At 47.5% G+C, this 26,753-nt stretch overlaps 1 protein-coding gene across 2 annotated transcripts in view; it reads right to left on the bottom strand.

Annotated features, from left to right (window-relative positions):
- Positions 1-15,795: 15,795 nt before the first annotated feature.
- SMAD6 (SMAD family member 6) overlaps positions 15,796-26,753 on the bottom strand; it is a 72,724-nt gene continuing 61,766 nt past the window's right edge. For both annotated transcript variants that reach the window (XM_016140999.2, XM_016141000.2), the window contains one exon: positions 15,796-16,786. In XM_016140999.2, the coding sequence (XP_015996485.2) occupies positions 16,245-16,786 (542 nt within the window). In that variant the 3' untranslated portion in view covers positions 15,796-16,244. The remainder of the gene's footprint in view (positions 16,787-26,753) is intronic.

Below are 26,753 nucleotides of genomic sequence, written 5' to 3'. Positions count from 1 at the left end.
TCATGACAACCCTGCACAGTAGGTATTGGTGGCCCCATTTTTCAGACTAGGAAATTGAGGCTGGGGTGGTGGCTTGTCCAAAATCATAATTACCCCTGGACCTTTTGCTGTCTCCTGTGGGTGGAAACAGTATCCGCCCAGTCGCCCTATCTCTTCCCTAGTACTTTCTGGCTCTGGGGCTCTAATCTTGGTTCCAGGTTGTTCTGAATTCATTCTCTGCATTAGTGCTTCTCTAAAAAGGGCTTTATTTGGCTCAGGGTGACCTTAAAAAACTTCTGAGCCTCGATTTCCTCATTTATTAAATGAGAATAATTACACATATCGAAAAAGGCTGTTCCAAAGATTAAATGAGGTACTACATAAAAATCGCCGAAGCCAAGGCTTAGCATTCAGTAGGTGCTCATTAAATCCATCCATTTCAAACAACTCACGCTGAGAATACTATATGCCAGGTAAGTTCTGGACATTAATTTGGAAGGGAGAACCATCTCTCCCATTTGAATTCTAACCCTGCCATTTACTTGCCAAGTATCTGGACAGGTTATTTCACTTGTCTGAGTCTCAGCTTTATCATCTATAAAATGGACCTAATATTACCGACTTCACAGGGATGATGGAATAGTTAAAGAAGATAATAGATGACATGCAATAAGTGCTCAATAAATGATAGTTGTTATTTTATTATTATTGCTATTGTTATTATTCTCTCTCCAAACTCTCTCCTATGGCCTGGCCTCCACTGTCTATGATCAATATGTCCAGTGCAGTGCTGTCCCATGATTTTGCTTGTGCTGCCCGCCTTTCTCCCTAAGGATTTCTTAGTCCCACTGTGAACCTGGGTTTCTGCACTGAGGTTCAGAGAACCCTCTGTAACCTGAGTGCCCCAGAAACAAGTCACATGTGAATCCATTGACTGAAAGAATGGAAAGCAGTTCTGTAGAACATAGTCTTCTCTCCTTTTAAGGAAAGGTCATCTCTTTGTCAAACCCACCTTTGGGCTGAGAAGGGCAGGTCTATGGGCCACAGGAAGGGCAGGAGCTTCATTAGTCAAGGTGGGGTCTTCCAAGGACAGCAGGCGGGAGGCCTTTTCTGAAAACTGAAGGAGACATGAGATGTACCCTGTCACCTTTTGCCTTTTGAGGACTTTGAGTAGGCTCCTCTTCTCCCCTCCTGCCCTGCGACTCTTACCTGTAACTACCCAACCCTGGAGAGGTCAGGAAGCCTCATTAGAAAGACGCGCTGTGGCTTGGTCATCTAATATGATTGGAGCCTTCCAGGACTGTGACTCACCCAAGGTCATAACAGGTGCATGTGTATGCATGTCTGTGTGTGTGTGCGTGTGTGTGTGCGCACGCGTGCGCGCGCGCGTGTGTGTGTACACTTTTTCTAATATGTCTTGTTGAGTTTCCTTAATCTCAGTACTTTGCAGGGGTGCTACAGAGGTCAAGGAAGGCAGTCAAGTGGGGAAGTATACTATTAAATGATAGAAATGTGAGGATTTATTTATTGTCATTTAATATAGTCAAACTTCACTTAACTAGAACACTGGCAGTTATAAATGCTTAACTGAGGTTTAATACCAGATCCCTTTTGGTTCAATATTTATTGTGGAGAATTTTGTTTTTTTAATTATAATTAATAATAAAATTTAATATAATACAGTAAGGATATTACATACTCATTGTAAAACTTTTGAAAAATATGAGAAAGTTGTTTTAAAATGTGAAAATCATTCCTAACTCCATAACCTAGAAATATTCACTGGTTATATTCTGCATACATGCATATGCATTACCATCATAATATCAATATGTATGTATACATACAGCACTTTATATGTGCCAGGTATTGAATACTGTGCTTACTGCATTATCTAGAAGATAGATAGATAGATAGATAGATAGATAGATAGATAGATAGATAGAAATTAAGTATTATATCACATATATGTAGGTTTATCGCCTGCTTTTTTTTCCCATTCAGCATTGTCATGATAACTTTTCTAAATGCAGGTACCCCCTGCTTTTTAAAAGTTTGCTTCATGCCATTTGTTTTTATGAAAGACCGACATTAGTACCTGTTTTCGCTAACTGAAAGAAATCTGAAGATTTTCACTTTCATGAACAAAGGGAGAAAGTGAACGGCATTTGTTTTGCGGTGTTATAAAAGCATCGGCATCCAGAGCAGCAAGAGTGGCCTCACCAAGCTCCTTCCCCAGGAACTACACTCAGCATCTCAGCATCAGGCACATGGCTTTGAACTGGGTCTGTGAGTATCTGTGCTTTATCTCGATTTATTTTGTGCATTTTTTAGCGAGATGTGTCCCAAGGTATCAGAACAACCTAAAAGAGCTCGTAAGGGTGTTATGCTCAGCATAAAACTGAATATAATTGTTTTAATCATGGAGAATAAAATAAAGACATTGTGCCTATCCTGAATTTCGGGTTGAGAAAGTTCGAAAAATTTTCCATATAAATTAATTGCTTCTTTGCTTTATGCCATTTTGGCTAATGCAAGTTTTTCATGGGAACTCTCTACTTTCAAATAGTGGGGGAAGCCAGCAATTTAAAATATACCAAAACATGATATTTTCCTTTATAAAAATAATACTTTCTTATGGTAAGATAAACAGTTCAGAAAAATAGAAAGTGGAAAGAAAAAAAAAACCAGTTGTACCTTGATATCCTCTCCCATTCTCCAAGGAGCAATTGCCATTAACAATTAAACACGATTTTGAAGGCTGCATAACATGTTATCACATAAATGTGCCAGCATTTATGAAATTCACCAGAATTTCTGAGATTATCTCAGAATTTTGCTGTTATAAAAAATAAATATGTCTCAGGAAAGATCCCCCGAGGTAGACTTGCTGGAATAAAGGGCATAAACATTTTTAAGGCTTTTAATCCACATTGACAAATTGACTTCCCGAAAGCTGCCCTCGTTTATAGAGCCATCAGCATAGAAGAACACTATCTTGCTCATCTCACTTTATCTCAGCCCCACTGAGCACCACTTTAAAAAGAAAAATAGTTCGACCAAAGTAATAAGTGAGAAATAACATCTCATTATTTTAAATGAATCTTTTGTTTTCTAATGAGGTTAAACATGTTTCCATATACTTACACACTTACATTTCCCTCATTGTTAATTTTCTTTTCATGTCCACTGCCCATTTTTCTCTACTGAGGTTTTTAGATTTTTTTTCTTTTTGATTCGCAAGTGCTCTTTACATATTTGTTTTTATTTAATTCTACTTATGATTAAATAAGTATGTTTTGATGTACAGGTGTTTCCACTCTTAAATATACAAATATATACATCCTTTCCTTTAAAATTTCTATTATTATCGCTGTGCTTAGAGAGGCTCTTCCCATCCAGAAATCAAAATTATGAACATTTTATTCTAGTTATTTCATGGTTTCATTGTTTTCACATTTCTACAGTCTCATCCATCTGGAATTTGTTCTGTTCTATAGTATGAGGTCAAGATGTAGCTATTCTCTCCCTACCCCCATCCCCCACCATCTACTTGGTTTCCCCAGCATCACTCATTAAACAAACTTTCCCTTCTAGGGGACTTTATGATATGCAGCAGCCTCAGGCACTATGCCATCACCATCAGAAGACACTCCCAGTCTTCCATCAATACCTTTAACTTATATTCACCATGCACCAGGGCCCTCTGTCTCCCATTGGGGACATAGAAACCAACGCAGTAGTGACCACCAAGCTAGAGAGAAAATAGGTCAACAGACAATTTTAATAAATGCGCCAAAGGAATGTACAAGCAAAGACATCTTGGTGCCATGTGAGAGTGGGCAGGGTTTGTCTGGACCAGGTGAGGGGATAGCCATTAGAGGATGAGTCCCAGAAGAAAGGACAAGTGAGCTGGAGCATTGAGAAGTGAACATATTAAAGGATACAAAGGCAGACAACGCATAGAGAATGCAAGGCAGTCTGGGTATCGGGGACCTAGATGGGAGGGGACAATCGTCACTATGTGTCGTTTTGTACCACATGCATGTATCTCCTGATAAATACTTTAAATATTCGTAGTAATCACTACCTTAAATGAACAAAAAGGAGTTTGACGATTAAGCAATGGAGTGGATGAAGGGCATCTAGGAAGAGGTCACAGCATACGCAAAAGCTTGGTAGAGCCACAAATCAGTTGGGCTCATTTAAGGAACATTGTTGGTTTAGCCTAGGGAGAGTGAGGAAATGCAGACTAAGGAAGGCCTTATATGTCCCATAAGGGGCTTGGATTTTGATGGGCAGCCAACCGGTAGCTTTATACAGGGGAATGACTTGGCCGGGGCTGCATTTTGGGAAGATCCATCTGGCTGCAGCATAGAGAGAACAAAAGTTGCTCCTGGAGGCAGGTGGAGGAGCCCATTATGAGGTGGCTACAGCAAAGTTACAGGAAGATTATGATGTACCCAGAGCCATGGTGGTCTGGGGATGTCCCTTCCAATCTAGAGGCCTTTCCTTGAAGAAGGTCAGCCTGTGGGCATTTGGCCTTCGGTCACCTTGGGATCCCACAGGGAAGGATTCTGGGGTCCCTCTGCCCAGGTCCCAGCCTCAGCATGCTTGACTTCTCTGAGGTGAAAGCCAAAGGTATAAAAAACAAAACAAAACAAGGAACCCAAAGGCAACCAGACTGTGAAGCAAGAGCGATCTCAGTCCAAACCCTGGTTCTGTTCTTTATCTCCCATGAGAGCGTCAGCAAATTACTGAGCTCCTCTGAGTCTCATTTTTTCATATCTGTAAAATGGGACCAAAAGAGTTAGCGTGAGTGTCCAGTGTGAGTATACCATTAGATAATATACGTAAGGTTTCTGGCACACGGGAGGGGCTCAGAATATGCAGAGTACAATAGCACTACTCTAAAGAGGATGAGTGTATTAAAAGGGTAGTCTAGAAAAGGCATTGCCGAACCCAAAGGAATGTCCAGGCATGGGGAGGCAGCTAACACCACATCTGACAAACAACTCAAAAGGGAGCTCTAGCCCAGGCTGTGTCTGACTGGCCTTCGCCACTCTGCTTTCTTTCCATCCCAGGCCCTGTACCAAGCCCTTCATTCTCTCCTCCTGGGCCATACCCCAGACCACATCACTAGTCACAGCAGAACCTCTGGTTTTCTCAAGCACTTCCCTGCTCCTAAGTTCATCTGTTCCTTACAACCACTCTGTGGAAGCAGCTCTTAGATACATTTCACAGATGAAGAAACTGAGATCCCACCTATGGGAAGGTATTAGGGAGCCCACCGGCTGCTCTATGCTCCCCCAGCCTTTAAGCCTCCCATCCACAGTGTCTAGAGGCAGGGCATGTGCTGAAAGGCATAGAATGCTATGGGCCAGGGTTCGTGAGACACGTGGAAGAATCCAGCACCTTGGATGAGGGAAAGCTAGTGAAGTGGAACTTAAAGAGTCTGGCAGACCTGGTTACAACTTAGTACCACCACTTTTCTGTATGACCTTGAGCCATTGATCGGCTTCTCTGAGATTTCGCTTCTCATCGGTAAGGCAGGCATCATCCCACAGATGCCGAAGCATTGCTGTGAGCATGAAAAAAGAGAACTCATGGTATATTAGTTATCTGATGCTGCGTAACAAATTATCTCGTTTTGGGAGGGACTACCTCCAAAAACCAATCAGTCCAATCTGTCCTGTTTGTTGACACTGCTGTTTAGGTAGCATTCGTTAGCCCCACAAGATGCCTGAGCAATGGTCGTGAGGTGGGACAGCCATCCTAAGGTGCTGACAGGTGTTTTGCATGGGAGGCACAGGATCTGGAGTCATCTCATGCCGTTTCCCATAGCTTCTTGGTTTGCGGGGGAAGGTTAAGGGAAATGGCGATCAAATCATGGTCAGAGCTGTCTGGCAGGGGATGGCTAAGTCAGCAGTCAGCTAAATTTGAGGCACTTGCACCAGTGTGGGAGGGTTGCACAGGACTCTGTTACTTGTGAGGAAGGTCCTGCATCTAAGATGTTCCCTCCCCAGATGCTGGGTCATTGCTCTTAAACTGCCACAAAAGCAGTGCATTCTGTTCCTGTGGCTAAACTTCTTCAATCAACCCCTACTTGCACCCAGTCCTTTTTCCTGGAAGGGTCTGATACAAGAGTGGCAGGGCATTTTTATAAAATTTATCCAGAATTCAGTTTGAATCCTCCTTTGGCCAGACTACCAAGCACAGATTGCATGTACTAAGCTGGCCATTGAGGAAGAAAGAAGCAGCATGCCCAGAAATGGTTAGGGCAGAATCTCAAATTTTCAGAATTGGTCTATATAAACCCCTATCCCTTTCACCTTGGTCATTAACCATACCCTTACCCTCAGAGACCTGTACCAGTAAAGGACTCCCTGTTTCTGTACTGCTTATGACTCCTGCCAAAAGTTGACCCGGCTGTCTGGCCCGGGGCATGGTTCTTGCCTGCTTAAAGCAGATTGACTGCCTTGGACCTTTGACTCTATCTGTGGCTAGGGGTGGGTGCCTGGCTTCTGCTGACACGTTTTCAGGTTATGGTGTTGCTGTTCCAGTCTGGGCCAGGAGGTGGCCCAGAATAGATGATTCCTTTCCAGGAACAGCCACAATCAATGACCAAACTGCCTTACTCAGGTGTATGGACCAAGAGCTGGTGCGGGAGAGAGAGTCGAGATCTCTGACATGAAAAGGCCAGCCCTGGAGATGGCTGGGAGCAGGGAAGGTTGTTGAACAACCTCGACTGTCAGCCAATTGTGGACTGCCTTTTGTGACAAAAGGCACACCATGTCAGACTGTAAATGGCCCATAAAGCTGAAAACATGACCCAGATTAGTTTCAAGGGCCACAATATTGTGGCTAGAATTGGCTGAACAGACTGGAACAGCAACACCATAACCTGAAAACGTTATCAACAGCAGCGAGGCATCCACCCCCTAGCCACAGATAAGATCAAAAGTCTAAGGCAGTCAGTCTGCTTTAAGCAGGCAGGGACCATGTCCCCGGCCAGACAGCCGGGTCAACTTTTGGCAGGAGTCATAAGCAGTATAGAAACATGGAGTCCTTTACTGATACAGGTCTCCGAGGGTAGGGGTATGGCTACATCTGCCCTGACGAGAGGTCCAGGCAGCAACGGGGGCAGTCCGGGCAGGGCGAGCATGCCAGTTAGGCTCATCAAAGAACAGACCCTTACCATGGGTATCCTCAGGAGTGACACACACAGTTCAGTCAGCAGCCTCAACTTATCCCCACAGCTTGTGGCCCTATAGAAGGGTATCTTCAATTTGCCAGCCCGTTTTCCAAGTGGCAGATGCAACAGCCAAGTCATTGACTGTACCCAAGAGACAGTGAAAGTATAACAAGTTGCATCAAGGGTACTGTTGGCTAGAGCTGCAAATACAGTTTTGACTTCCCTCAAAATCCCATTAATTGGCCTTTGAGGTCCCCATCTTTTCTCTTCCAGAAAGCCATGTCTCTGTCAGAATCCCATCCTTATCACCAAATCTGTCAAGAACTGTGAAGGATCTGAGATTGTACCCAATTGCAAGATAGCAAGTTAGCTTGCCCTGTTTCCTTGCTGGCAAAACACGCAGCTCCTGGGACAGAGACGACGACCCCTGTGACTCGTGGCACAGCTGGCAGCTTGAGCATCATGTCTGCATTGGTGTCCTTGCAGTGCAAAGAGAGGTAGGTGATGCCAGCGTGCTCAGTGGGGGTGTTTTGTAGGAAAAGAACCTTGAGCTCAGGGAACCCAAACCTGCTGTAATGGGCAGTAAACATGCCTGTCTTTCATACCAGAGAGAAACACACTATCTGTCTCCTAAGGCTGTGGGCCATTGTATATCCTGGAAGAGAGAGTCCAGAGCAAAGGCAGTCAGTACCTCTGCTTGTAAGAGTTGCAGAGAGGCCCATGGAGAATTGTGCCCCAACACAGCATGCTTTCTCATTTGATCCCTCCATGGTAGAGGATGCCACCCCCATTTTATATAAGAGAACACCAAGGCCCAGAGGAAACATATAAAATGCACAAGTTCACACAGTGTGGAAAATGGTGGAGCCAGGATTCAAACCTATGTCTACAGGTTTTCACTTCTCTCTAGAGCTGGCCCCTTCATCCTCAGCAGCAGCAGCTCAGACATAAGGCCTGATGGAGCAAGTGGGGAAATCTTTCTGTTCAAAAACGGTTTTCAGTGGCTCTGTGGACTTTATTTCCTCATTATCCTCTCTCTCCCTAACCATGGCAAATTCAAGAGCAGAATCACCTCAAAGGAATTTGGGTTCTCATGGTCACTTGGGAGCCCACCCCTAAGGCCTAGAAATTGTCACGGAAGACTCCGATGACATTGCCTACTTGGTTAGGGCCAGGCCAGCCAGAGCCCTCACCCTTCGTGGAGTTCCCTGGGAATTGCCAGACTGACTCAGAACAGGAACCCAAACATGTGGACTGAGAACTCCTCACTTTAAACCCCGGTGTGGCTCAAGCTGGATCTTCTTCCCTGTAAGCCACAGTAGGGATTCCCCTCAACATGACTGGCCAGGCCAAGACAAGGACCCTGGCTGTGAGCCCTGATAGAGCCAAATGGCTTAAGGGGTCAGACCCAGAGCCCCCGAGTGAGGAGAGCCCAGGAGCCAGCCGAGGCCTGTCACCAAGGCAGACCTGGTGCCACTCGGTGTGCCAGGGATCTGATGTGGTTTTTGACAGTCATTGATATATTTGGGGCAGCACAAAGCATGGGATTCTTAAAGAGTCAAAATAGTTGTCATCAGGGCCAAGAATGACAACCATCCTCATTCCATGGGTAGAGCAGGAAGGGAAAGGAGAAAGGGTGGGGGTGATGTAGACATTTCCGAAGGGTCCTTTTCTAATACATACACTTAGAAAACACGAAAACGCTGCTCATTTTAGACAGCTTAAAGGATTTTGCCAGCACGGAATGGCCTACCAAAAAGACGTTTTTCTCCCCTCTACAAAATCTTGTCGATAGATACGTTTCTGTTAAAATGTTTCTGTTAAAATGTAAAGAAAAGAGCATCTCTGACTGCAAGAATGTATGCAATGCTGTTTGTGTGTGTTTCCAGGTATTTCTAAGGCTCCATTTTGTTCGCTGCTCCATGATGAGAAATAGAAAGCGAAACTTTTATTTTAAATTTCCAATTAATTTGCTGGTTCAAACAAAGTCTACCAGAACGAAATAAAATAAAGCTGTCAACAATGTAATATTTTTTTTAAGTTCAACAAATGCTAAATGTTACCACTAGCCAGGCCTTGTTCAAACTGCTTCACAAATATAAACTCATTTAATTTAATGTTACTAACTACCTTATTCTTATACCCATTCTAACGAATGAGGAAACTGAGGCTCAGAGACCTTAAGTAATTTGCCCAGGGTCACTTAGCTGAAGGCAGAGCTGGGCCTGTAACCCCTGGAGTTGCCTCCAAAGCCTGCATGCTTGGCAGCTGTGGAAAGTCAAGTTCAGAAATGCTGTCACCAGTAGGGTCGGAGTCAGGGGGATGGGTGGAACACCAGCTCTGGAACCACAAAGATCCGGGTGGGAATCCTAGTTCTGATACTTAATAGCTGTGTGACCGTGGACAACTTGCTTAACTTCTCTGAGCCTCATCTATAAAACAGGGGCAAAGATTAAATAAGATGACACAAAGTGCCTAGTATAGTAGTCCCCCCTTATCTACAGGGGATATGTTCCAAGACCCCGAGAGATGCATGAAACTGCAGATAGTACCAAATCTTATGTTTATGTCTTTTCCCTATATATACATACCGATAATAAAGTTTAATTTATACATTAGGAACAGTAAGAGATTTACGTAAGAAAATAGAAGAATTATAATATACTGTAATAAAAGTTATGTGAACGTGGTCCCTCTCTCTCAAAAAATCTTATTGTACTGTACTCACCCTTCTTGTGACGGTGTGAGATGACACAATGGCTATGTGATGAAACGAAGGGAGGTGAGCGTGCAGCATTGAGAGGTGACATGTTAGGCTACTATCAACCTTCTGACGATAGGTAACAAGCACTTTATAGCTTCTACTTTGCATATCTAAATTGCCAGCACCACCACCTTGAACTTGGAGGCCATAATTAAGTAAAATAGGGATTACTTAAACACACGCACAGCGACAGCAGGCAACATTAATCTGATAACCAAGATGGCAACGAGGTGCCTAAGGGGTGGGGAGCCTCCACGGCGTAGAATCACTTCCCGGCAGGGCAGAGCGGGACTGGCGAGATTTCACCTCCCTACTGAAAATAGCTTGTATTTAAGCATATAAATTGTTTATTCTGGAATTTTCTATGTAATAGAAATAGACCACGGTTTTCCATGGGTTATGAAAACCATGGAAAGTGAAACTGTGGGTAAGGACTACTGTATACAACAAGTCCCTCAGTAAATAACTGTTATTATTTTTGCTAAACAAAGTAAGAGTTCTATTACTAGTGATTGTCCCAACTCCTCTCGGCAGGTCCAATAGGAAAATCCACTCTAGCTGCCACTACGGAGACAAAGATTTTTCATTTTCGAGGGGAAATTGAGGCCCAGAGAGGGAGGGGCCTTCCTCAGCGTCACTTAGCCAGGTCTCCCATGGTGACCCCACGGAGTCTGAGGAAGTCACATTAATAACCATCTGTCCTGTGCTCAGCCCATGGGCTCCCTCCTGCTCTCACGTTCAGAAATTCTGGACATTTTATCTACACTCCACTAGGCTTCCTGTGACCTACTCTAAAAACAGTCAGTGAGGCTATGAGGCTATTCCAGCCTATACCCCTACTGATGGTCATCCTAAACTGGACATCCCCCTCCCCAGAACCCTCTGCCAACCCCCAGCTGTGCCAGGGTGATACATAGCTTTCTCTGGGCTATCAGGGCTTCTGGATGTCAGCAGAGATCTCAAAATCCTAGGGCAAAGAATTTTAAAACTTTGTCTTCATTTGCCTTTTATTAAAAAAAAGAATAAGGAAAACAAAATGAGAAAGTACTTAATGCCACAAGACTGTACCCTTACAAATGATTAAAATGGCAAATTTTATATGGTGTATATTTGATCACAATAACATAAAAAAAGCATACAGAAAATGAAAATGTTCTAGCGATGGATGGTAGTAATAGTTGTACAACAATGTGAGTGTAATTAATGCCATTAAACTATACACTTTAAAGTGGTTAAGCCAGTCAATTTTATGTTACATGCATTTTACCACAATTAAAAACAAAAAACAAAAAGTGATCTGGACTCCTACCCCTATTGCTTTTCAATTGTTTTACTCAGGTCACTGATTGCTTCACAGAGGCCTTTGCAGCGTTAATGAGAGGCTGGATCTGGAAGGAGCCCCAGGTCATGGGTTTAGCTCCCATCTGCCACTGCCTTGCTGTGTGACCCTGGTTAGCAGCTGCTGTCTCTGGGCCTCCATTCTACAATAGTGATAGAACTAGATGCATGAGTCTGTGTTCTAAATTATCAAAAAGACAACCACATACACACACACCCCCGCCAAAAAGAAAAAAAAAAAAACTAAACAAAAAACAGTACTTCTTGCTACCACATTCTTGAGAAGGTAGAATAAGACCGCAGGACATAAGCCCCCAAACCCAGGGCCTGAAGATAGGGGAAGGGCCGAGGGTTCTTAGGGGCCAGTACAAAGAAGCCAGCTGGGGATTGTCATGGAGACACATGATACTAATAAACACACACCCCCTCTAGATGCCTGCTTAGTCCTTCAGCGTTTATAAAACACACCCACATCCATTACCTCCTTGACCCTTTCGTTCTACAAACATTCAGGGGCCCAGGACCATGGGAGCGAATGGGACTTGAGACATCTCTGTTTTCCAGGAGACTCCCCAAGAGGAAAGAAGAGCAGCGTGGTCAGAGCTTGGAATGGGCAGGCTGGGGCATGGTCTGGAGTAGGGGTATCTTGGACAAAGACCTGGGAGACAGAGAGAGAGACAGAGAGACAGAGAGGTCTGGAGTGTAGTATTTGAAGGGGGTTGACTTGGTAGAGATGGGGCAGAGCCAGATCTCTTGCGGCCTTACAGGCCACTCTAATAAGAGGTAGTTTTTTTATCCTGAAGGCACAGGTAGTCATCAGAGAGGTCCTAATCACACAGAGGAGGCTCACTGTCAGATTTGGGTGCAAACCATCATTCTGAGTGGAGGAGAGTGGATTGGAGGGGGCAGGAGGTGGGGGGCAAGAGGGCCAGTTAAGAAGCCATAGCAGCTGTCAGGGGAGGCCCTGGTGTCCCAGACTGGGGACATCCCACTGGATCACAGGCTCTACTTCCCTGAGGAAACAGCTTTATGCAGATCAGGTGATTGCTCAAAGTCGTCAGCGAGTTAAGGGATCTGGATTTGAGTCCTCATACTTGGGAGTCCCTAACCAAAGCTTTTCTCACCTCCCTGAGCTGCCTTCCAGGCCCCAAAATAATACTAGTGAGCTCCTGCTGAGCGTTTACTTCATGCCAGTTCTGAGGACCCAGCATGCATTAATTCCATTAATCTTCCCAATAAACTTAGGAAGTAGACTCCTATTATTATTCAAATGAGAAAATTGAGGCACAGAGAGGTTAAGTAACTTACCTAAAATCATATAAGTGGCAGAATCGAGATTAGAACAAGGAAGCTGCAGCCAGAGGTGGCCGGAACGTGTGTGTGGTATGGGAGCTTCTAAGACAGGGAGAAGGGGATGGGGGAGTCCCCAGAGGTGAACAGAGGTATGTGCATATCCTCCAGAGTCCTGATGGAATCTTTGCCCAGACAGAGGAAGCAGTTAGACCAGAAAACCTGATAGCTGAGTTTTTGGCTATCAGCTCTGCCCTGAACTTGGTATGTGATCTTGGGCTACTCATACTCCTCTCTGGGCCCAGTGTCATCTCATCTGACACATGAATGAATACAGAAGATCTGCAGAGTCCTCTCCTTCTCCAGTTCTATTCCTCTCTCTCCTAGGTCATACCCCTCCACCCTTATACCACTAGACTCTCCCAGACACTAAGGCAGAGGAGGGGCTGGAGATGGGATGGGCTGTGGAACGAAGAGGAGGGGGCAATAGAGGGACTAACCCGTCTCCAAAATCCTAGTCAATTGCAGGAAATCCCACCCCCTGCCACCTTCCCCCACCTCCAGACCTGGAGCTTGGGTTTGGGGTCAGTAAGCCCCACCCACCACGCTTTCCAGGGCCTGCAGGGACCAGGCCCCCATCAAGCTCTATGGACACCAGGCTTTGTTTAGAAAGTGTCTCTTTTGGAGCCTGAGTCACCAGATCCCTGGGTGGTCTGGGGGAAACCACAGTCCCTGGGGCACCATGACTGGGAAAGAGGGGAATACAGCATGTCCTGCCACCACTTGTGACAGCGATTCAATCTCTCCTGTCTGGGGCTTGGTTTCCCCATCCGTCAACTGAGGGGCTGGAACTGGATTTCAGACCCTCATGAATAAAGGCAGCCACAGGACCTCTCCCTGACACTTAAGGCCATGCAAAGACCTTAAGGAGGTCCTCGGCCTCAGGACAGGGCAGGTCTGAGAGGTAGAGTTCAGCCCTTCAGGCTCAACTGTCCCTGAGGGACAGGCTAACTGAAACAGAGACAATCATAGCCAACACACTGGTGGAGCCCCCAGCTGGCATCTGAGACAGAGGGCGTGTTCCTTCTCCCAGAGAGCTGAGCGCAGGACAGCATTCATGTATCAGATTCTCCACTTGAAAAAGGGGGAGAACTGAACATTGTACAGAGGTTCTCATGAGGATCCAATAATGACTCTTAGTGCATAGGAAGGACTCAAAAACGGTGAGTTAGTGTTTTATTTACCGACTTGAAAAAAAGAAAAAGCTGAGAGGCACTGGTGATGAACCAGGTACTGTGTGATATGTTGAATTCCTCCAACCCATACTTATTTCAATGGCGGGAACAATTTTATCCTCTTAACACTGAGGCACATTAAGAAGTCTCTGAAGTCACTGTTAGTGCAGAGCTGGGATTTGAATGCAGGAAGTCTGGCTCCAGAATATGAGTCCGAAGACTCCCCTCTCCTGTCTCCTGGGTATTCCACACAATGAATACCTCCTGGTTTCTGCCACTCCCCTGACATAGCCCCTTTGCTCCTGCCCACTCTGCCACTCCTAGTCTGTCAGCTTGCCACTCATCCTGTGAGGACCAGAGCTGAAGCACTGAGCCTTCACGTAAGGACTCCAGATTCCTCTTCAGTACTTCCGTAGAACTGACTTCTTATTTCATCTTGCTTGGGCACCCCACTGTCTGAGCCCAAGGTGCCTCCACACTGACCCCATACCAAGAACACACAAATGAGGCAGGCACCCCAGATAAGCATCCTTGGGGCAGAGCCTCAGTGCGAGGTGCCCTGGCATGTCCAGCAGTCAGCAGTGGCCAACCCAGAGACACCAGCATGCCTTGGTATTGGGAATTAGCAGGGGTGGGGAGTCTACTGGCAAATGACTTTGGGAAACAAAGTGAAATGATGTATTTCTTGGAGTACATGATGGCTATGATCCCTACCTCCTGGCATTCACACTCTTGTGTAGTCTCTCCCACATTGTAGCAAGAATGGTTTGTGTGATCATCAGAATACGGCAGAAGTGATGGCGTGTCACTTCGGGGGTAAGGTTATATAAGGTTAGCAGCTTTACTCTTGGTCCCTCTATTTTGGATCACACGCTCTTGGAGAAGCCACGTCATGAGTAGCCCAGTAAAGAGGCCTGCATGGTGAGGCACGAAGGCCTCCAGCCAACAGTCCCATGAGTGAGCTTGGAAGTGGGTCCTGCAGCTCCTGTTAAGCCTCAGATGACTGCAGCCCTGGCTGATGGCTTGATTGCAACCTCATAAAACCCTGAACCAGAACCACCCAGCTAAGCTGCTCCCGCATTCCTGAACACAGAAACTGTGTGAGATAATGTTAGTTGTTTCAGGCTGCTAAGTTTTAGGATAATTTATTATGCAGCAATAGATAATCCATAGGACTTCTCAGAGCGCTTACTATGCTGATGTAAATCTTCAAGAAAGTAGATATATAATGTAATATTGCCCTTAGTTATTTGACCAAGCAGGCATTCTTTTTTGAGTTTTCTCAAGAAAACTGATTTAATATGGCTCTGGTTCTATAATTAGATATAACTTCTTACCTAGATCTGTCTCATGAGCTAGCCATTTACCCTTCCAGAACCTCAACTTTTTCCTTTTATAAAGTAGAAAGAAACCATCTGCCTTTGCATACATCACGAATGCAGCCCCGGATGGGCAGGTTCTGAGATATCCAGAGCAGGGTGGGAGGGTAGCCCCTAAGAGGAGCTTCACCCTGGGGCTCAGGTGGGTTCTACACCATGGTAGGTGAGCCTAAGGCCCACCATCTCAGTCTTTCTTCCTCAGGCCATCTCCCCAAAGTGGTGAGAAATAGTGTCTTCTTTTGGCTTGTGCATTTCTTAGAGATGGGAGGGACGAACCTGTGTCTCTACTGTTAGACTGAGAGTTCCTTCAGGCCAGAGCATGAGCCATCCCCATCAGACTGAGAGCGCTTGCCCAGGGTGAATGGCTCATGTACTCGCCCTCCTCCTCTCCATCCTGCAGACACACCACAGCCATGGGCAAGAAAGAACAACAGAACCCTCCTCTGGCCTTAAGAGTAAACATATGTTCCTCCTCCCTTTTCAATTTATCCCCTCTACTCTTTATCTGGTAAAGGACTGAAATCAAGTTTCAGGATGCCAGATGGGTCGGAAACCCACTAAAGCCCTGTATGTCCCTCTTTGTTAAAAAGAAGACAGTTTAAAAAAAAAAAAAACTATAATGCGAATACTTTATTATCAACGAGTGACTGGTATTAGCTTTTTGTCTGGGCATTAATATTTCAAAAACCATACACCAAACCTAGGCTTTTCCACCTAGCTCTGCTGTATCATTTTCTTTTAAAAAAAAAACAAACAAACAAACAAAAACAAAACATAAGGAGGGAAGAAAAGAAAGAAAATATATCTGTATTGAAAGAATTATAAGCCAAAGTGCGTCTTTCTTGTTTTGTCCATATACACACATTGCACCATACATAAATAATTACATTGTAAAAATGACTCCATAATTACAAGTATAATATATATTTCCATATAATATATAAAACTTTATATTAAATCTAGGTAGATGATATTTGGGGGGTCTCGTCCATGGGGGCTGTGTCTCTGGGCACTGGCACCCTGGCGGTGGGGGCGGATGGCAGGCGCTGCCTGGGCAGCCGCCGCTATCTGTGATTATTGAGCAGGATCTCCAGCCAGCAGGGACAGGAGGTGATGAACTGCCGGGAGTAGCAGGGGCCCCAGCCCTTGGCGAAGCTGATGCGGACGCTGTTGGGGTCATAGGGGCCATCGGCGGCGTCGGCCTCAGGCCCATGCTGGAGCAGGCCCGAGCGCTCGAAGTCGAACACTTTGATGGAGTAGCCGGGTGGCACCTTGCGCACGACGAGGGTGCGACCGCCGGGCGCGTCCAGCGTCGGGGAGTTGACGAAGATGGGGTGCTCGCCTCGGTTGTAGGCCCACACGCCGTCGGGCTCCTTGCTGAGCAGGATGCCGAAGCCGATCTTGCTGCGCGTCCGCCGCACTGACTCGCTGCGCTGTTCCAGGTTGAGCTGGCCCAGGCAGAAGCCGCTGCCCTGAGGTAGGTCGTAGAAGATGCTGACGGCCTGGTCGTACACCGCATAGAGGCGGCCCACACGCGTCCGGTGCTCCCAGTATGCCACACTGCACCAGTGGCTCGGCTTGGTGGCATCCGGAGACATGCTGGCGTCTGCGGGGCAAGCACAGAGCAGGGATGTTATTCAGGGCGGAGAGGCAGATGGCTGAGCGGAGTGGAGGTGGCACTCCTACCTGGACGGTGGGAGATGGGTGGCGTTTCTAGCAGTCAACAGACGTGCCAGCACCTACTGCGTGCCAGGCTGCCTTCGGGAAATTTAACACCCAGCAGGACACACACACCCTCACACACATACACACAAAGGAGAAAACAGACTATGAACCTACGGAGAAGGCAAGGTACCTACTGTGTGCTAGGTGCTGTGGAAACACAAACGAACTACACCTGGCTCCTGGCAAAAGAATTTCACAACCTAGCAAGATGTGGACAAGCACCCACACACCCAAAAGAGGGCCAAAGATGAGCACCTCCAAAGTTCCAGGTGCTACGCAGCACTGCATTTCTTACTCTGTATGTGACCTCACTGGGTCCTCCACTCACTTACTCTGTGAGATGACCTTTTCCTTTAACAGGAGGACCCAAGACCTGGCAGACACCAAGACTTGAACTGAGTCAGTCCAAGCCTCCACCTGAACAGAGCAGGGTTAAGCTATTAGGGGACATAGTCACAATTCAGGGGCATTCAGGCATAGGAAGCAGGGCTGGGGTGGGGGAACTGGCCCCTGGGATCCCTCTAGCCCAGAATCATAGCTGCCCAACTGCTCCTAGCCTCAGTCTTGAGCATTATGCCAAGTACCCCCAGTGGCCCCTACCCCCTGAGCTGGCTCTCTTGGATGAAAGTGCAGGTTTTCTCCAGAACTGCAGCAAACCCTGTGAGAAAGAGAAGCTGAAGGTTTGTAAGTGCTAAAGAAAATCACTCCTCAAGGGGTTCAGAGTTTGCCAGTATGTGTCGCGCCTCTACAGGCCTCTATTTCTCTACAGACAGCAAAGGGGTGTCCTGGAGGATGACTGGAATTCCTTCTCACTCCAGCTTGGGGCTTCTCTGTGTGGATGAATCTAACAATTTTCTGAGACCAGACCTAAGACCACTCACACAGGCTGGGGCTTGTCTTGAAGGGCAGCCCCGTGCTTACTGCTCTCCTATGTGTGTAGCTTCTCAGATCCTGAAACCTTTTGATATCTGCTCTTTCCTTTGGGCACTCATGACTGCCCAGCCAGGTGACATGTTCCCATACGGGCCATGGCTAGAGCTTCTGCACAGAGGGAGAATTGTGCTGGAGGCCTGATGAGAACACAGCAAGGTACTTTATGGTTCTTATTCTCCAAGAGAAAGTGATCAAAGTCCAACCTAACCTGAGGGAAAAAAACACTGCTAACAGCTTCATTTAGGAGCCCAGGTGAGGTCAGCTCTGTCTGCCTTCAGCTCAAACCCACCTAGAAGCCCCAGAGCAGCAGGGTGAGAGGTCCCCTAACATCCTCTTATGTGCTGGGAAGCCCACCTAGCCACCTAGCAGGAAACTGCCTAAGGTACCTCCTACAGGCTGCCAGTTCTGCTGTGGCCTTGGGCTAGGCACAGCCCCAAATGGGTTCCAGCCACAGGTCTCCAAGGCCACCTCCTAAGGACATATCATTTTGCTTCACAGTCTCTATCCAGGGCCCTCATGGCTCTAGCTGATCCATCAGGTTGGGAGAGAAGAGGCCCTACTCCCTGCTCTCACTCACCTGCCCCTTAGCCAGTGGGCAGCCAGGAACACCCAAGCTATTGCCCATCCATCCATCCATCCATCCATCCATCCATCCATCTGGCACTGGTCTGGGAGTTCCCGAGAGCCAGGAAAGCACCATCCCAGTCTGGCCATAAAACTCCAGCACCAACTGTCTCACCAAGCAGAAAGAATTCCCATAGTGCTCTCCGGCACAGAGAGGTAGGAAGCAAAAAAGCTGTGCCTGAGGAATGCTGGGCAACAGGATAGGGAACAGGCATCCCTGAGAATCTTCCATGAACTAGATGCCTTCTTCACAACAGCCTTGGTTCACCTCTGTTATCACCCCATTTTACAGGTGCAGAAACTGAGGCCTAGGGAGGTGCCCTAACTGACTGAGGGTGCACACTAGTGAGTACTGAAGCCAGCATCAGTGCCAGGCCATACTCCAGAGGGGAGCGCTTCTCTATACTCTGGGCAGACTCTCTCCTAAAATCCATGCACAGAACAAGTCCTTCCCCTTCTCTAAGTCTCGGTTTCCCTATCTGTAACTATGACTGCTGTCATGGTCTGTGAGTCCTAGAGGCGCTTACCTACAAGTTGGTGAATCACTCCCACCCCCTAAACAAAAGGCCTTCTTCACACCCTGAGGACTCACTGTACAGTGTCACCAAATGAGGTATTACTGCTATCCTTCTTTCACAGATAAAGTTCAGAGAGGGCCACCCACTCTGAAAGTGGCAGCTCTGCCCTAGGGTATAGCCACTCTGTTGTAAAGGGAAAAAAGCAGTCACAGTCAGAGTGCAGAGGGTGAAAGTAATGGGCCTGGGGTAGAGGGATACTTCCTCTCTCCCAGCTCCCCTAAAACTTTCAATCTAAGGCCAGGTAGAACTTCTTGTCCCTTTCCCCAGCTAAGCCAAATGCCCCCTCATCATCTACCCACCCCCAACAAGATCAACATCTCCAGCCTTACCCCAATAGCCCTTCCCGGGATGGTATTCTGTGCTTGGGAGTGAACCCCACAGAGCTGCCCTAGGTCCCTAGTCTGGGCTAGGCCTCACCTCCTGCATCTTCTTTGATTAAGCAGACTAGGAAGCACATCAGGCCTGGGCTCCTGGCCAAGTCCTCCAAATTCAGGAGATGGACTGCCTCTTTAGAAATGCCCTTTCAGACTCCTCCCTCCAGTGTGCCTACAGCCTTAAATGCAGCCCCTCCCTTGGCCTAAGCAGGTGTCCCACCCATGCTGTTGGTTAGTGCCCCAGGCTGGGCTAGACTGTAGAGTAGAAAGGGGTAGGTCTCAGTCCTTTCTAAGTCTGTCCCAATGCTGCATGTATCCCTAAGGTGCTAAAAGGGAAGGTGGAAGGAAATAAAATACATCCCAAGTGCTGGCACACTGTCCTCACACCCACCTCTCATCAGAATCCTGCCCAGCAGGTGGGGCCAATGGCCTCGGGCCAAAGGGGATGATGGACAAGGATTTAGGTCTCAGGTCTCATCCCCAGAGCATGACAGCAGGTAAGAGCCATCACCATGCTCCAGGGGTTCCAGTGTCTCAGGGTTCCAGAGCTTGAAGGACCCCCTGACAGCATGCTCCAGGGGTTCCAGTGTCTCAGGGTTCCAGAGCTTGAAGGACCCCCTGACAGCATCTCATCCAGGGAACCCCAACACTTTGGGCTTTTGCAAACCAATATACACTGTTTAACAGAGAGGCTGGTAATGTCACAGGCTTACCACTGTTTTGTCATTTATGATCTTATTAAAACCCTCAAGACCATCTACTATCACTAGCACAAAAGTGTAATTTGATCCTATAACAAAATCAGAAATTTTAAAGTTAATACATTTAGATTATAAGAAATTTTCTTATTTCTTTCACCATGCGCCAACGAAAACAGTCCTGAGACTGGCCTGTGGGAATCACTAATTGAATCCAATGTCCTTGTGCCCCCAAGATGGCACCGTGGGAGTGACTCACCCCGGTGACTCACCCGAGAACGCACAGCAGTGCGTGGCAGAACAGGGACAAGAACTCGAGACCCCGGAATTCTAATCTAATGCTTGTCACATGATCTAAAGGTTTGAGTTGAGACAGACCTAAGGCTCAAACACCAGTGACTGGATGTGTGGCTGTAGACAAGCTGCTGAATGTCCTGAAGCCTCAGTCTCCCCGTTTATAAAATGGGCTTAGTCATAATAGAGAGCCTCACTTACACAGTCTATCTTTGGGTTTACTGGAAATTCCGGCAGCAGATCAACTGAGTGCAGAAAGAAGCTGTTGTCTATTTATTGGTCCCAGCACTGTCCTGACACTTCTAAGGCCAGGGCTCCTTAGAGGTGTTGGGGGTCATGACCCAGGGTCACCACCATGGGAAGTTACAATAGGACAGTGGATGGAGTGCCCTTTGCAAACCGTAAAGTGCTTTACAAATGTTAAGGTTTAGCTCCTCGCCTGGTACCTGAGGTGGAAGAGGTGTTCAATAAGTGAAGGAATGAAGGATGAAGCAAAGAATAACCAAATGTCTGGACCAAAGACAAGTAACTGCTGTGGCGCTATTTACACACACACACACACACACACCCACACACACACACACACACACAGACCCCCAGATCTCAGGCAGTGTCTGACACAAGCTGACACACTGTAAGAAAGCAGAAGGCAGCACGTAAGAAGGCAGGCACTCCAAAACCCAGGGTCCCCTCTGTACTCCCCACAGTTGCAAAGCCCCATTCCTCCTACCACCCCTCTCGTCTGCAGCCTGTGCTGCCACTCAGGGTTTGAGGGGACAGTCTCTTGCAGAAGATCTTGTTCTCCTCAGTGGCTCCAAGGCTGTGGTCCCGCCATCAGCCTAATTAGGAACCAGCTCCTTAATTGCAAATAAATGCCGGTGCGTCAGACCCGAATGAACAACATCAAAGATGACCGCGCTCTGACCGAAACTCCTGCTCACTGCCCCCTGCTTGGGGCCTGGCCTAGTTCCCAGCCGGACTCTGGGTCCCAGCTGGGAGGGTTCCGGGGGGAGGAGGCAAGGAGGCACAGTCTGGTGCTGATCTGGCAGGACTCCTGCAGTCAGGTGTCCTGCCTTCTGGCCTTTATCAGGCCAGTCGCCTCCCTTCTCCCAGCCTTAGTCTTCCCATCTGAACAATGAGCTCTAAATTTTTGTGATTTAGTGAATGTTCGAAGCAGCTCTACTCACAATCCCTCAGTCTTGGAAAACCACCCATATGTCCATCAACAGGTGAATGGATGTTACAGACTGAATGTTTGTGTAGCCTTCAAATTCATATGTTGAAATCCTAACCCACATTGTGGTGGTATTAGGAGAGGTGGCGGCTTTGGATGGTGACTAGGTCTTGAGGTTAGAATTCTCCTGAATGAAATTAGTGCCCTTATAAAAGAGACCTCAGAGAACTCTCTAACCCTTCCAACATGTGAGGACAGAGCAAGAAGATGCCATCTACAAACTAGAAATGGGCTCTCACTAGACACAAAATTCACCAGTGTCTTGATCTTGGACTTACCAGACTTGAGAACTGTGAGAAATGTGTTTATGCCACCCAATCTAAGGTATTTTGTTATAGCAGCCCAAATGGAGTGAGATAATGGATAAACAAAAATAAGGTACACCCATACAATGGAACACAACTCACCAACGAAAAGGAACAAAGTACTGAAACGCACAATTAGCATCGTGCTGAATGAAAACAACCTGGGCTACCGAGAGGCCCACAGAAGATATGCTGTTTCTATGAAATTCTTGAGTAGCCAAAACTAACCTACGGTGACAGAAATCAGAACAGGAATTAGCTCTGCGGAGTGGGGGTGACTGGGAAGGGTCACAAGGGAACTTTCTGGGGGGGGGGGGGGATGATGTTCGATATCCAGATTGGTACAATGGGGCTCAGGTATATACATTGTCAAAAATCATGACCTATACACTTAAGAGCTGTGGATTTCATTGTAGGTGTGAGGGCCTGGAAGAATTAAAATGAAAAAAGCAGGAATGTGCTGCCAGGCCAACTCCCTGTGGCTGTCCTGGAGTGGCCTCAGCAGGGCTCGTGGTGACCCAGGGGCCAGCCCCTGTGCTGCCAGGCTGAGCAGGAGTAGCTGGGCCTCCCCGTGGTGCCCACATTCCTGCCACCAGAGGGAGGTGGGTGCCTGCGGTGGGCTGGCGGAGACGGGCTCACAACAGGCCCCCTCCCCTAGCACTGGAGCCAGCCCCTCCGATGGCTGGCATTCCTTCCTCTTGGCCTCTGCCCAGGAAGGGTACTATGAGCCCAACGTGTAATTTTGTGGGGGTACTGGGGCACCAAGGGGGCCAACAGCAGTCTGGGGGAGGCGGGGAGAGCTGAAATCCCAAGAAAAGCCTTTAGCTTCTTCGAATCAGCAGTTTTCTGTCAAAACAAAGGGCAGGAACGTTCCTGTGTGCTCCCCCGTGGGCTGCACGCTCCAAAAGCCTGAGCACACGCAATGCGGCTTGTTTTCCTCGTGATTCCCCACTTTCCATTTGGCCAGACGGCCTTGGACTCAGCCATCCTGTGAAGAAAACCGGAGGTGTGCCCAGATTAAAAGTCTCTGATCTCTTAGACTCTAAGACAGCTGGACATGAAGACTCAGAACATTCGCAGGAGGCTAGCCTAGAGTCCTCTTGGTCTCCAGGGGCTTGGCCAGTTTGCCTGTGTTCCTCTGTGTTCAAAGCCTTTGCTGCTGCTTCACACCCCCTTGGGGCCACAGCAGCCCTGCCTTTCCTAGGGTTGGATGGAAATGATTGGCCCAGCCAAACCTCAATGAGCAGGAAGTAAGAGCAGATAGACCCAGACGCCACTGAGACCTGGGAAGGGAGACTCAGAGACACAGAGGCCCAGAGAGGTTAAGTGAGTTGTCCAGGGCCACCCAGCAAGATGGTGGCAGAGTTGAAGAGGAGCCCAGGGCTGGCTTTTCCAATACCCTTTTCACAGGGCCATGCTGGGGCCTCTGACCCTCCTGGAAAACGCCTTTCTTCTGTCCCATGTCATTCCTGTGGCTTCAAGTTCCCGTCCAACGGGCAGCTTTTTCATCTGCAGCTCCCAGGCCTGGGAATAATTATGTGGCCCTGCATCTGGTTAACCTAACACTCCTTTAAAAACCTTGTTTGCCCATTAGATAAGTAGTTTTTGTTATCAAACTTAAGGGGGGAAAAAGGAGTTTCCACTTAACCTCCCTTTGTCATTTTAAGCTGCAGAAATAACTCCAGGTTTTGCAGCAAGTCCAGAGACGCAGCATTAATTAGAGGCTCTTTTTTTTTTTTTTTTCTTTGTTAAGGGAGGGGGAGAACAACACTTTATCCACTGGGCTGGGGCAGTAAAAGCAGAGAAGGAATGTGCACGGGCCATGTTAATAGCCAACAGCTTAGACCGAGCCTCTCTGCTGAACTCTTTCCAAAAGCAGGACCCAGCTGACAGGAGTTTCCTCTTATTTGCTCCCACCCACCTCTCCCCAGCCCCCACCTCAGCTCCAGCACCTTTGGCTCCTAGAGGAAGCCAGGCTTCCAAGAGGAAGTTCCTAATCGGTCATTACATCACAGGCGGTCTGGCCACCACCAAGGCCTGCACAGGGTCCATCTCATGGGCTCATCTGGCCGCTAGTCTTTGGGGCCAAGGACTGTGCTTACCGGACAGACAACAACCAGCCAATCTGCGGGGGCGGGGGTGGGGAGGGCAGGGGAAGTTACCCCCAAGACAAGGAGTTGTCAAGAATGCAATGGGAGAATGATAGTAAGTAGAGAAGATAGGCCAGGAAACATGCAGTCCATGTGGTCCAAATTCATAATTTTGCAAATGCAAAAACCGAGGCCCAAAGAGCTAAAGTGACTTGCCAAAGTCACAGTAGAAATCGGTTGTCTCCTGCACAGGGCTGGATTAAGGGCATAGGCCCAGGAGCAAAGCTGCCTGCATATGAACTTCAGCTCTGCCACTCACCAGCTATGAAACCTTGGTCAAGTGACTTTACCCCCCTGGGCCTCAGTTTCTTAACCTGTAAAATGAGGATTGAAGTAAACAATTAATGTTTACTTCATCGGGCTGCTGGGATTGATTTCAAGTGTGTCCAATAATGCCTGGTTCAAAATAAGCACTCCCTAAGTAACGGCTATTATTATTTTTACTAACATTATTACCACTGTCTTACCTCTACATATTATTTATACAAATTATTTAATAGATTGACTAATCCTGTATAGTTAGTTACATAAGAGTATTCATATTAGGTAATAATACTTGCAAAGATAAGATGTGCCAATGGAGTTGAGAATCAAGGGGAAATCATAATGGCAGTAGTACTGATAGTGATAATTATAATCGTAATAAATCGGCCAACATTTAAGGAAACTTTACCAAATTCCAGGCAGAATATGAAACACTTCACATGCACTATCTCGACATACTGTTAATCCTCTCAGTCGTTCCCATTTTAAGATGAAGGAGCTGAGGCCCGAAATGTGCCCACAGTCCTCGGCTAGGAAGTGGCAAACGTGTGATTCCAGCTCACGTCTATCTAGGCTTAGAGACAGCTGGACTTTGCATTATTCCAGTGGGTGCAACCTGTGGGGCTACAAACCCCTATAGGACTGCAGGGTAAGGGCACAGAGACTGTGCTACATTGACCCAGCAAGTCCACTCTACACCAGCATGTGGAGGCTCGACTGTATAGACCGGACATTAAAAGGGGTCTTTGGAGGTGGCAATGTGGGGGCCACTGCCCATCTTCCCCGGGAGGGCAGTGGGGTTTTCAAATAGCATGCCTTATCACAGATATCTATGGCCCCCTACGGAGCTCCGCTAACCCATTTTTTTGTTGTTGTTTTTTCAGTTTCTGCTATACACTCCCACCACCGCTCCAAAACACAATGAGTAGTTTTTTTAGATGTGCTGTAATAGCAAACAGTGATCTTAAGACAGGGCTGCTAATCCTGGCTGAGTTGCTGGAGGGTGAGAGGCGCTCGGCGCTCTGTGCTCTTCATAGGTTTGCCCTTCCAAACTCCTGGAGACCAGGAGGTGGAATCATCCCCATTCTGAGGACAAAACCTAGGTTGGAGGCCACGCGGCAATGCAGACGGGAGTCCTGACTGGCTGGCCTGACTCTGAGCCCACCCTCTCTCCACCGGGCCATTTGTGCTGCCTCCTCTGCAACTGCTGCTCTTCTGGGGAGTCCTCAGAACCCCGGGCCTGGAGAGGTTTAAGAAGGATACAGGTATAAGGATAGTCAGTGGCCATAACTGGCCTTCTCTAGGGGGAGGCCTGCTGGGCCCTGCAGGAAGGCCTTCCTTTCAACCTTGGCGCCCTGACCCCAGCCTGCTCGGCCCCATGTCTCCAGCAGAACAAAGTGGTACCTTGGGCTGAGGTGGGTAAGGTTTTTATTTTGTGTAGTATTCAAATGAATCCTGAAAAGATGAACTCATCTTGCACCCTGACATAAAACAAGCATTTGCCTAGGCCCTAATACACAGGCTTGCTCAGCATCTCTTCCACACACACAGTTTCCATAGGACCTACTGTGCTGGTGGGCAGGGGGACCTGCCTGAGGAAGAAACCCGGGGACCCGCTTCCATCAGCATCCATCTCGCCCTACTACCCTGGCAAAATAGATTGTTCCAGGTTCCCTAGGCCCAGAAAGCAGTGGCTTTTCTCCCCAGGCCTCAATGCTCCCTCGTAACAACACTCTGCAGGCAGTTATAGCTTCTGAGCCACGGGGAGGCTGATCTGCCCCATCAGAGCTGATGACGACGCCACACCAGGAACACTGGCGTGCCTCTCTGGCCCGGGCCTCCTAAAAGAAACTCAACAACCTAAGACAGAAGGAACAAGGCTCCAGGGACGCTTCTGGAAAGGGAGGTGAGTTGGGTGGGAGATTTCTGATTACTGTGCCCTGGGAGGGAAGGATGGTAACAAATATCTGTGAGGGGAGAGAGCGCAATAAGCAGCTTATAAAATTAGCCTATGTTTTTGAGAAGGAACTAGTTTTTGCAACAAAAGGCTCTGAACTTTGTTCCCCCTCCAAGTCCTCTTTTGTTTTATCATAAAGTCAGACTCAGTATGTTTGTTTTCTTATCCAGAGAGATCCTCTCTTCCCCCCCAGGGGTGGGAAAGCCTGGCTTTTCATATTGGTCCTGGAAAGATTCTGAAACAACACTGTTTGTGCAAGATAACGAAGCTGGGTACCTGGGACCCCAGGAAAGAGCTCACAGTTGTGAGAAGGGAAGGGGCCCCCAGCTCTTCTCTACCTGCAGATATGCACTGTTGATGGCCAAATTCCTGAATTCACACACAAATCAGGCTGCTGGTCTTCTGGGTTCTTGTCTTAGTCAGCTGAGTCTGGGTTT

Source organism: Rousettus aegyptiacus, unplaced genomic scaffold (genome assembly GCF_014176215.1).
Source record: "Rousettus aegyptiacus isolate mRouAeg1 unplaced genomic scaffold, mRouAeg1.p scaffold_m13_p_3, whole genome shotgun sequence".
Taxonomy (NCBI): Eukaryota; Metazoa; Chordata; class Mammalia; order Chiroptera; family Pteropodidae; genus Rousettus; species Rousettus aegyptiacus.
Note: the sequence above shows the minus strand (reverse complement) of the source record. Positions and strands in the feature narration are given on the sequence as shown.